Source organism: Podarcis raffonei, chromosome 1 (genome assembly GCF_027172205.1).
Source record: "Podarcis raffonei isolate rPodRaf1 chromosome 1, rPodRaf1.pri, whole genome shotgun sequence".
NCBI lineage: Eukaryota > Metazoa > Chordata > Lepidosauria > Squamata > Lacertidae > Podarcis > Podarcis raffonei.
In genome coordinates, this window is record NC_070602.1 from 129,298,315 (window position 1) to 129,311,013 (window position 12,699).

General features: G+C 41.7%; 1 protein-coding gene across 3 annotated transcripts in view; it reads right to left on the reverse strand.

Moving 5' to 3' along the window:
* PARD3B (par-3 family cell polarity regulator beta) overlaps positions 1 to 12,699 on the reverse strand; it is a 617,714-nt gene that overhangs the window by 576,943 nt on the left and 28,072 nt on the right. For all 3 annotated transcript variants that reach the window (XM_053366051.1, XM_053366062.1, XM_053366043.1), the window contains exon 2: positions 5,873 to 5,974. In XM_053366051.1, the coding sequence (XP_053222026.1) occupies positions 5,873 to 5,974 (102 nt within the window). The remainder of the gene's footprint in view (positions 1 to 5,872; positions 5,975 to 12,699) is intronic.

Sequence of the window (12,699 nt, forward strand, 5' to 3'; positions counted from 1 at the left end):
AAAGAAAGTGTCTCCACACACGTTTCACTTTCCCAAGGGAAGTGGGCAAAAGTTGGGCCCATTAGAATTCATCTCAACCTTGAAAAGCACACACAGCTGAAAGAGGAAGTCGAAAACAGCACCATCCTCCAATTCCTTGCTTCGGTTCTATGTACATTTCGAGAAAAAGGTAAGCCATTTTCACTACCACGTGATCAAGGAGGAAGCGAGTGTATGTGGGAAGGAGATTCAGAAAGTTTGTGGGCACCAGGGGATGTTGGCAACTCAGTAATAAATAATAATAATAATAATAATAATAATAATAATAATAATAATAATAATAATAATAATAATACTTCTTTATTATTTATACCCTGCCCATCTGGCTGGGTTTCCCCAGCCACTCTGGGCAGCTTCCAACAAAACACTAAAATACAATAACCTATTAAACATTAAAAGCTTCCCTAAACAGGGCTGCCTTCAGATGTCTTCTAAAAGCTTGGTAGTTATTTTTCTCTTTGACATCTGATGGGAGGGCCTTCCACAGGGCAGACGCCACTACCGAGAAGGCCCTCTGCCTGGTTCCCTGTAGCTTTGCTTCTCGCAATGAGGGAACCGCCAGAAGGCCCTCAGCACTGGACCTCGGTGTCCGGGCAGAACGATGGGGGTGGAGACACTCCGTCAGGTATACTGGGCCGGGGCCGTTTAGGGCTTTAAAGGTCAACACCAACACTTTGAATTGTGCTTGGAAACGTACTGGGAGCCAGTGTAGGTCTTTCAAGACTGGTGTTATATGGTCTCGGCGGCCGCTCCCAATCACCAGTCTAGCTGCCGCATTCTGGATTAGTTGTAGTTTCCGGGTCACCAGTAATGCAAAAGTAACAATACTGCCCACCTTTATAGGGATGTTGTAAAGGTTGCGGAGACAGAGCAATCGATCAGTGCTCTGGTCAGACCTCACCTGGAGTACTGTGCCATTCTGCTCTGGTCAGACCTCACCTGGAGTACTGTGTCCAGTTCTGGGCACCACAGTTCAAGAAGGTCACTGACAAACTGGAACGTGTCCAGAGGAGGGCAACCAAAATGGTCAAAGGCCTGGAAACGATGCCTTATGAGGAACGGCTAAGGGAGCTGGGCATGTTTAGCCTGGAGAAAAGGAGGTTAAGGGGTGATATGATAGCCATGTTCAAATATATAAAAGGATGTCACATAGAGGAGGGAGAAAGGTTGTTTTCTGCTGCTCCAGAGAAGCGGACACGGAGCAATGGATCCAAACTGCAGGAAAGAAGATTCCACCTAAACATTAGGAAGAACTTCCTGACAGTAAGAGCTGTTCGACAGTGGAATTTGCTGCCAAGGAGTGTGGTGGAGTCTCCTTCTTTGGAGGTCTTTAAGCAGAGGCTTGACAACCAAATGTCAGGAGTGCTCTGATAGTGTTTCCTGCTTGGCAGGGGGTTGGACTCGATGGCCCTTGTGGTCTCTTCAAACTCTATGATTCTATGATTCTAGTGTTTTGCATTCATACAGAACCATTGTTATAAATGAGAGAGGAGTGTAGCAGCACGCTAGCTTCTTATTAAACAAAATGTTGTGAGAAGAAATGGCGTATTCTTTGCCGGGGCGGGCGGTGAGCAACGAAGACTGGAGAAAGATGAAAAAAGAAAGGAATTAAAAAGGTAGCAAAGGAGATGCAAGAGATAATGCAGGTTTCACTAGCAGCTGGTGAAACAGAGAAAGTGTATCTATGGTGGCCCAGGGTAGGCTCTGCCACTGATGTGGATGGGCTACAGATTTGGGGACCTTCAAAGGTAGCAAACTGCTCTAATTATACACAGGGGAAGGCTGGCCCAGGAAGCAGAGCCAGGAAGAGCTACTGAGGCAGAATGGAAAGCTCCCAGACACCAGGAACTAAAAGGTGCATGGCTGCCCTCCTCTTTCAAACCACTTCTTTAGCATCCTCCTAAAAGTAAACAGCGTACAAGAATAGTTGGTTCCTCAAAAGGATGGAAAAGACATAGAACGAATGAGACTTTCATTATACCCGAACACTTTGTTGTTTTGCTCATCACCACCAAAGCACTCCCTGTTCCTATTACCTCAAACAGCTGTTAGCCAGCTCTTCTCCACAATCCCAACAGTTAATTAGCAACAAGAAACAGTAAACATGTACAGCCTGCCACATTTAATTATACTGTAATTTTCTTAAGTTAGAAACAGTGCATTATTCAAATGTATGTCCCTTTTTTTAAAGAAGGGGAGCAATTTTTTTAACCTTACAACTAAAAATGTCTGCAAATTCTATCTTTGACAATTCTAAGATGGTTAAATTGCTTCAGGTGCCTACCATAACTTTACAGGAGGTAAGCCATGTAAGGAACTAATTGGCATTTTAAAGTTCCCTGTATTTACTTCACAATGTGATAAATAAAGCTTCTTTTCTCTTCTCCCAGTCTTGAGAAATTATAGGATGAAATAGTACTTTAAGATATTTCAGTAATTGTTTTTTGTTAGTGTACTAAAACAATTACTTTGCAGAATTGGTGGAGAAGTCTATTGAGAGTAGAGGAAGTAACTATCTTGCCCACCAGCAAAATCCAGTTTCCCACCCCTGAAAACACACACACACACACACACACACACACACACACACAGAGGTTCGTTTTCCATTCACTCAAATACCTTATTATGCAGACATTTTGGAACTACTGGGCTACCAATAGATTGCAAGCTCTTTAACATTGGTCTTTCTCCCCTTTAATAAGCTATCATATTCACTGTTTGTTTTTTTAATGGGAGATGGCAGATTGTGCTGTGTATACAATGGAAAGGTTGAATACTGCAAAACACAAAACAGCAACTTGAAAAGAATAAGCTGGTAATTACACCAAATCCCCTTTGCAAGCCTGTTGTAAAGATGTTGAACGAATGCAGTGCTTTTTTTCTTTTTAAAAAAATATGTGTAGGGGTACTCTCATTTTGACTCAAGAAAATCACTATTTTATAGCTCAAATTGGGAAAAAATAAATACAGTAAATGGACAAAAGTACAAAGATTCACAAAATGTTTAGGGGTATGCGTACCCCTGCGTACCCCCAGAAAAAAGCCCTGGATGAATGCTTGTGAAATGCTTTATAGGGTTTTAAAATGGTGTTATTCAAAACAGTCCCAACTTTTTTTTCTGCCTGTGACCTTCTAAGCACTAACCAAGGTGTCCTGAGTTTAATGAAACAGTTGTTTTATATACAGGATTTTAAAAACCTCTGTCTTTGAAAGCAGCAGGGAATGAAGAACGGTATCCAACTAAGTCGTACTCAGAATAGATCCATTGTGACCAATTGACTTAAGCCTACTTATTACAAAGGGTCAATACTCCGAGTATGATTTAGATAGATGATTAATATACTTTGAGTTAAGTATCTGATGTGCTTGTGTTTAGTCAGGGCCAGAAAGCAACACCATAAAGTAGTGTTTCACAAATATTACGCAAAGATTTGGAGACAACGGCTCTTAATAAAAGAATGGAATGGGCAACGGCTCAGGATTTGCTTTGAATTTAGACGTTTCCATGGTTCATTCCCTGGTCATTCCAGCTAACATAGCTCAAAAATAACAGGGCTGCAAAGGCATTTCTCTCTAAGACTCTGGAGAGGCCCTGGCAGTCTCAATTCAGTATAAAGCAGATCAAGATGCTTATTTTATGTGCAGAAGCAAATTACTGGCATTTGCCATCTTAGTACCAGGGAAAATAATACAAAAAAGGACGAAGAGATGCCTTTAATTTCATTAGAATCAACCACCTTTTTTGCAGTGGCAGACAGGCAGCAAACAGGCAGAATTCAGCAGCAGCCAATGGCGTCTACGTTTCAGATGATCTCTCGTATGAAAACAATGAACAAGAAAAGCTTGCTAGACCGCTCACCTCTCAACTGGCACCCAGACCCATGAAATCTCTCTCTCAGAAACCTCACATTGCCACCTTCCCTTCAGTATTTATAAAAATGAAGACTGCCCTGCTTCAACAGGCCATCAGTACTTCAGTATTGATGCCTTCATTGTTGGTGGGTTCTTATGAGTGGAACAGGCAGGTAAGAACAGGTGGCTCACTCCATCTTGTTTCTGCATAAACCCCATTGAAGCCCATCCCATTTCGTTTCCATGAGGGTTCCCCCCTCCCCGGAGAAATTCTGAAAAATCCTTCAAAATTCCACACAAAAAAGAACTCCACCCACGATTTATCCCCATACTATCCCCCCTGAGCATGATGACATGTCATCAGGTACTATCATTGTGAGGGGGAATTAGAACAGAGCACAGGGCATAGCAACAGCCCTACCCACAAACTACTGTATTTTTTGCTCTATAAGACGTACTTTTTCCCTCCTAAAAAGTAAGGGGAAATGTGTGTGCGTCTTATGGAGTGAATGCAGGCTGCGCAGTGATCCCTCTTGCTGTTCCGGCTTCAGGGATAGCTGCGCGAAGCCTCTTCATTGCTTTCAAAATGTGGGTGAATTAAATGCTGTATGTGCGTGTGATTTCCTTTATTATAAATATCTCATACACATACAATGAAGCAAGGCTGGCTTTGTGAAAACAAGCAGAAGCATAATAGAATCGTAGAGTTGGAAGGGAGCCAAGGATCATCTAGTCCAACCCTTTGCAATGCAGGAATCTCAGCCAAAGCATCCATGACAGGTGGCCATCCAACCTCTGCTTAAAAACCTCCAAGGAAGGAGAGCCCACCACCTCTCGTGCGAGTTTGTTCCACTGCCAAACAGCTCATACTGTCAGAAAGTTTTTCCCGAAAGTTTAATCGGAATCTTCTTTCTTGCAACTTGAAGCCATTGCCTCGAGTCCTACCCTCCAGAGCAGGAGAAAACAAGCAAGCTCCCTCTTCCATGTGACAGCCCTTAAAAGTATTTTAAGATGGCTATCATATCTCCCCTCAGTCTCCTCTTTTCCAGGCTAAACATGCCCAGCTTCTTCAAGCACTCTTTGTAAGGCTTAGTTTCCAGACCCTTGAGCATCTTGGTTGCCCTCCTCTGCACACGTTCCCGCTTGTCAACATCCTTCTTAAATTGTGGTACCCAGAATTGGACACAGGATTCCAAGTGTGTTCAGGCTAAGGCAGAATAAAAAGGTAAAGGACCCCTGACAGTTAAGTCCAGTCGTGAACGACTCTGGGGTTGTGGTGCTCATCTCACTTTACTGATTGAGGGTGCTGACGTTTGTCCACAGACAGTTTTTCCAGGTCAGGTCATGTGGCCAGCATGACTAAGCCACTTCTGGCGAAGCCAGAGCAGCACATGGAAATGCCGTTTACCTTCCCTCCTGAGTGGTACCTATTTATCTACTTGCACTTTGACGTGCTTTCGAACTGCTAGGTTGGCAGGAGTTGGGACCGAGCAATGTCACGGGGATTTGAACCGCCGACCTTCTGATCGGCAAGCCTTAGGCTCAGTGGTTTAGACCACAGCGCCACCTGTGTCCCAAGGCAGAATAGAGTGGTACTATTACTTCCTTCGATCTGGAAACTATACTTCTTTTAATGCAGCCTAGAATAGCGTTAGCTTTTCAAATCAACACACATCTAAAACCAGTGCTTGACTTTATCAGCAGCTACTTTTTTCAGAATTGTAAAAGGAGCAGGAAATATAGTTTTAACCAAAGTCCTAATGCAAAGTAGCAATGCATCAGGTTGTTTCTGTCCAGCATCGATACTGTGCAGCAGAAATGTACCTCAACAAAAGCCTGCCAATTTGGGCTATTCAACCTAATATCACTATGAAATAGCTATTCAGTCTATTAAGCTATATGAGGTTATAACACAGTCAAGCAGAGCCTTAATTCAATCTGACAATTTCCAGTTAAAAATAGAGCATTATTCTCCATCTACCTTATCTTTGTCTTCCACAACATCTGCCAGGATGTCATCTGGGTCCAGGATTCCTCCATCTGTGTATTCCAGATGGTGAATATTCACCCAATACGAAGGATCCTGCAAATGAAACATAAGTGTATTTTCTCCTTAATTTACCACTTTAGCATGCTTCAGTCAGCAACAGAGTATCAAAATATTTAGTTAAAAACATCATCTTAAAATATGGACGTGTTCAAATAATCTCTCTTCAGAATATTGCGATTATTTTTAAAGAATATAATTAATAGCTGTAGATTAAAATGTAAAACTACCATTTTAAAATTCACATTGGGTTGGGATCTAGAGAGGCATGAGCAAGAAAGATTCGACCAGCGATGGCACTGTACTATGAAGCTGAACAAAACCAGTGGAAGACATTTGTGTGATACTGCAAGATACTGGATACTGGGCGATGCGGCTTGGGATTGAGACATTAGATGAAACTTTCACTGCACAATGCCTTGCCAAGCAGAAGCACGCCTCTGAATTTCAGCTCTCTTTTCTCGCATATGGATCTTTCTGCAACAATCGCAAATTAAGTCGGAATATCTGTCTCTTTAAGCTTTGCAATTTGTATCAAATTGTTTCTGATGATGAAACAGTGACTGTTTTCAGAGGTAACAGCAAACCAGACTTTTGGGATGATGCACTCCCACCATGCATGCGAGGAGGTTACCAGAATCTCCCACTCCCGTTATGCCCCAAATAACTGGCTATTTTGTCCAAAGCTGATGAACTATAACCTAAATTAACCAATATCCCAAACCAGGATATTAGCTTGTAAACCTATCTAAATGCAACCACTGATTCCCAGCTGTTTTCAATAAGGATCTTGACGTTCAAATTTAAAAAAAACAAGTGCATCCTCACTGTAATCCAGTGTCACAAGGAAGTTGCATTTTTACCGGGAAGGTTACCTTACAAAAATCCTGCTAGTTCAGTTAGCAAAATTCATTAACTAGCTAAATATGGACAAAAGACAGTAACATTCACAAATAGTTAAAACACCAAGTATTTCCTACACAACACCAGTGCAGTTAGGGAAAATGTACAAAACTAGTTCAAATATATGTTGGAAGTGTAAGGAAAAGGAGGGAACATTTTATCATATGTGGTGGGATTGTAAGGTAATTTAAAAAAATTGGGAAATGATATACAATGAATTGAAGAAAATGTTCCATTTAACATTTGTTAAAAAACCCAAGGCATTTTTGTTGGGGATTGTAGGGAAAGACCTGCCAAAAAAGTTGAAAAACATTTTCATGTATGCGACAACGGCCATGAGAGTTCTGGTAGCACAAGGATGGAAGACTGAAGAAACCCCAACTAAAGAATCATGGCAAGAAAAATGGATGGACTATGCAGAACTGGCAAAATTGACATATAACCTACGGGACAAGGATAACTGTGACTTTAAGGATGAAGGGGAACCTTTCACAAAGTATCTGAAGACGCAACAAAGCGAACTGGACTCATTGGCAGGTTTTGAATAAACATTCACAATTTTTTTACTGATAATAATCAACCAAACAGTTTGAGGATCTATACAACTTTGTAACATGCAGAAAACAGCATTATTGGAGAAACCAAAGACTGGAACTGAGGGAAGTCTGGGGGGGGATGGGGGGGGATAAGGATATGTTTTTGGATAATATGTCTTGTTATAACTTTGAATAAAAAGAACTAAAAAACACACACCAAGTATTTCCAACTAACCATAGCAGCAACAAAAGCTTCCAGATCCTCCATCCAAACTGACCACTCTAGGTCAAGCTGGCACAACTAAAGTGATATTACAACTGAGTGATATATACCGATTGCACAAGTTAACTATACTTCAGTTTCTGCCAGGCATTCCAGAATATGAATCTAGCAATGTCCAAGATTGTTTATCATGCCAACACCTTTGAGTTCCCAATCTTTTCACAGTTCAGCATTCCAGTCCTCTTGGTCATTACAGTACTTTCTGGCAACTCCTTCCTTTTCCATAGTTTCTTCTGATAATTGGATGCCACACATATCTGATAAGACTTACACATGCAAGCGTTCGCTAATAAACAAGGCAATTATTCCACACTGTTTGGAGAAGCCATTTCCTCTCTCTTTTTTACATAACTTGTTAGATAAAAATTAGTCTAGTTTACAATGGTCATGAACACAAAAGACGGCACTTTGTAATAATAAAAAGCAAGCCAAGCGTTCTTTTCTTCTGCAATAGTTCCAACATTTACTATATAACCAGGTTCGCGTCTCCGCTCTTCCACATGCAGCTGCTGGGTGACCTTGGGCTAGTCACACTTCTTTGAAGTCTCTCAGCCCCACTCACCTCACAGAGTGTTTGTTGTGGGGGAGGAAGGGAAAGGAGAATGTTAGCCGCTTTGAGACTTCTTAAAGGGAGTGAAAGGCGGGGTATCAAATCCAAACTCTTCTTCTTCTTCTTCTACCCCAACTCAAATTGTTTCTGATTTTAACAACACCTAGGTCATTTCACATATTTATACTCACATTTCATAACATCGCAGACTTGCAAGGAGCCACAAGGTTCATCGTCTGCAATTTTTGCTGCTGATCGCATGCATGCATGCATGCAGTACAATTCAAAATACATGGAAGCAATTTTGTCCTTTTGCTGCACAGTACATACATTTTAGGGATGCGGGTGGCACTGTGGGTTAAACCACAGAACCTAGGACCTGCCGATCAGAAGGTCGGCAGTTCAAATCCCCGTGACGGGGTGAGCTCCCGTTGCTCGGTCCCTGCTCCTGCCAACCTAGCAGTTTGAAAGCACGTCAAAGTGCAAGTAGATAAGTAGCTCCAGCGGGAAGGTAAACGGCGTTTCCGTGTCCTGCTCTGGTTCACCAGAAGTGGCTTAGTCATGCTGGCCACATGACCTGGAAGCTTCTACGCCGGCTCCCTCGGCCAATAAAGCGAGATGAGCGCCCTGACTGGACCTAATAGTCAGGAGTCACTTTACCCTTTAACTTTGCATACATTTTTATTTGTGTACAGTGGTACCTCGGGTTAAGAACTTAATTCATTCTGGAGGTCTGTTCTTAACCTGATACTGTTCTTAACCTGAAGCACCACTTTAGCTAATGGGGCCTCCTGCTGCCGCTGCGCTGCCACTGCACGATTTCTGTTCTCACCCTGAAGCAAAGTTCTTAACCCGAGGTACTATTTCTGGGTAGTGGAGTCTGTAACCTGAAGCGTATGTAACCTGAAGCATATGTAACCTGAGGTACCACTGTAGTAGTTTGGTTTCTTTACAGTTCTATCACTGGCATACCAGTATTTCAACATTTTAATGAAGTTTCATGTGGTAATTGCTAAGCACCAGAACGTACCCCCTAGAAGAAGCTATTACAGAATAAATTGTTAATTAGCGGTACTGGTTTATATATCACATAGTGCCAAGATCACCAAGAAGAAGAAGAGTTTGGATTTGATACCCTGCTTTATCACTCAAAGCGGCTAACATTCTCCTTTCCTTTCCTCCCTCACAACAAACACTCTGTGAGGTGAGTGAGGCTGAGAGACTTCAGAGAAGTGTGACTGGCCCAAGGTCACCCAGCAGCTGCATGTGGAGGAGCGGGGAAGCGAACCCGGTTCCCCAGATTACGAGACTACTGCTCTTAACCACTACACCACACTGGCTCTCAAGTACAAATTCTTCCTCAACCTGCTCCCAAATCCTCCTACAGGGTAACTAAATGATAAAGCTTAGGACAGCACTCACTAGATTGTATTTCATCATTGTTTCCTCTTTTAACCCTTTAATTTTGTGTTTCTTCCTTTCTTCAGTGATCTCAGACGTACACAACTATATGTAACTTTTACCGCAGCATCTCTGCCAAAGCTGTTATGCCTTACATAACTGAGCCTTAGTACTGAAAAAGAGTTTGGAGAGGTGACTGGCTTCAGCCATAGTGAGCTTCTCAGTGGTACCCACTGAATGGACAAAGGTTGTGAACACAGCCCTCAAGAAGGACACTGACAAACTGGAACGTGTCCAGAGGAGGGCAACCAAAATGGTCAAAGGCCTGGAAACGATGCCTTATGAGGAACGGCTAAGGGAGCTGGGCATGTTTAGCCTGGAGAAGAGGAGGTTAAGGGGTGATATGATAGCCATGTTCAAATATATAAAAGGATGTCATATAGAGGAGGGAGAAAGGTTGTTTTCTGCTGCTCCAGAGAAGCGGACAAGGAGCAATGGATCCAAACTGCAGGAAAGAAGATTCCACCTAAACATTAGGAAGAACTTCCTGACAGTAAGAGCTGTTTGACAGTGGAATTTGCTGCCAAGGAGTGTGGTGGAGTCGCCTTCTTTGGAGGTCTTTAAGCAGAGGCTTGACAACCATATGTCAGGAGTGCTCTGATGGTGTTTCCTGCTTGGCAGGGGGTTGGACTCGATGGCCCTTGTGGTCTCTTCCAACTCTATGATTCTATGATTCTATGATGTCTGAGTTCTGTTACATCTGTGTACATATTTTAATTCCAAAGAAATCAATCTTCTTCTTCTTCATTCAATCAACCCTCTTTAAAAGCCAACGGAAATCTGGTCTGGATTCTACCCACCTCCATCAGACATTAGGCGAGAAAAATAGCTTACTGTAATTCAAAATGCAATATAAAAACAGGCAATGGGGTGGCATGACAAGATACATAACTTGTGTTCTACTAGAATAGAATACAGACATCTCTTTTTCCTAGGATGATAGTTTATTTAGACAGTCTGTGAAAAGATGAAGTTGTATTATTCCATTTAAATGCACAAAAATTAACATTTTCAATTTATTTTCCAATTGGCTAGTTGCTTCATACAATGAATTAAAGGGAAATAATTGAAGAATAGATCCTTCGGGGGGGTATCAATATTACAATGTGCTGTAAATATTGATCATTCTCTTATAATCATGAATCTTGCAAGTTTGATGGTATCTCAAAAAATGAACTGGAAAAAAAATTCAATAGAACCGGGGTGTATGAGCCTTCTGCAGCTGAAAAACAGGGCAAAAATACTTTAAATAATAAACAAACCTTTCTTATATAAAGAATTTGGAACTGAAAAGCTTGAATATGTTTTTCAAACTAGAATACAAATTAAAGCAACACAGGCCTTGTTTGTTTTAAGTCATGACTTTAAGCCAATTTCATGGGGATTTGAACATTTGAAGACGAAGAGAGTGTAGTCCTGTCTAGCAGTCAGTAAGGTCATGAATAAAGCTCCCACATGGGTGTTTCAGAATCAGACCCAGAAAGGGCAAGAATACAGGCCCTTCTTCTCAAGACCAAAGTCTTTGCAGAACCTCGCGGGCTGGATTCACCTAAACCAGACATAGGCAAACTCTGGCCTTCCAGATGTTTGGCACTACAATTCCCATCATCTCATCCCTGACCATTGGTCCTGTTAGCTAGGGATGATGGGAATTGTAGTCCCAAACATCTGGAGGGCCAGAGTTTGCCTATGCCTGACCTAGACAGCCACATCAGCGAAGACCCTGCACAAGGATTTCCAAGGGCGCTTCGCTCTTCTCCTTCACCCAATGTCCGTCCCCCTCAAAATGGCTAAGGGAGTTTCAGGAGAACCTCCAAAATAGTGTGCAGGCCGGGGCGAGGGGGGGGAGGCACAACTGTTCCATCTGATGAACTGTAAATTTTGCGCATACAGAACATTTGTAATAGTATAAAGTTGAATTCTATCCTGTGATTTTTATGGTCTCACTTACCTCCTCTTTAGCACTGAGATTCCGACATGCTGCAGCCCTTAGGATCCAGCTCTTGAGAAGAATTACACAGGTGATTTAACTTTAAACACTTTTAAATTAAATGTTGCCTGGCATGCGAAAGTTTAAAGCTAAGAATTGCCCGAATCGCTGCAATACCAACAGCCCATGAAAAGATGACAAATGGGCGAAGGCTGCTATCAAAAGTTTAAGGTTTTTATTAGAAAGGTAAATGCTAATATGATAATGTTAAGAGTTATTAACTAAACTGCATCGCTTAAGCTTCCACATTATTTAGCATACATTTCAGTTAACCAGTTTTTTAAGCCTAAATGTCGTTTTTAATTAAATTTTTAAAAACAAGCCATAGAGGGTGGTTGGTTTTTTTGATAATCTTATAATTTTGGCTTCATGGTTCCCAAAACACAACTGCAAGACATGTGTCTGTCTTCTATATTTTTCAAATCACTAATGCAATTCCAAAAAACTAGCATCATGTACATGATCTTTTCTTTGCACACACTAGATTGGAGCAACCATTTTCACCCAAATTAGCATGCATAATTTTTTTTTTTAATGGGATCTAATAAATCGCTGGTAATGAAGACTTAGAAGAAAAACTATGTGCTCTTGAAGAATGCAACTTGATGCCAGAAGACAAGACCACCCTTCTTGCAAACACATACCCCCCATACATTCCTTACTCAAGGACTCAGAACTACAAAAGAATTAATTTGCAAGTGTAATATCTGCACAGATACGCACAGCTCAGCAAAACTTTACTCAGAAAAGCACACTATGATCATCTGCCTTAAGGCAAGTAAGATCGAGAGGAATCCGAATGCAGTATGGAACCTCACTAAATGGATTGGAAGAAGCAGTTGCAATGAGATTTGTTCTTTTCACGTGGAAATAGTAAAACTACTACAGATACTAAGAATGGCAACTCCAGTGCTGCCAGAACTTCACATACAGTGTTCCAGTTCGCACGTCATAGTAAACCACAGTTATCAGCTAACCATGAATGTCGAGATCACTACAACTTCATCCCTATCCTAAGGGGAATGGCAACAACAAACC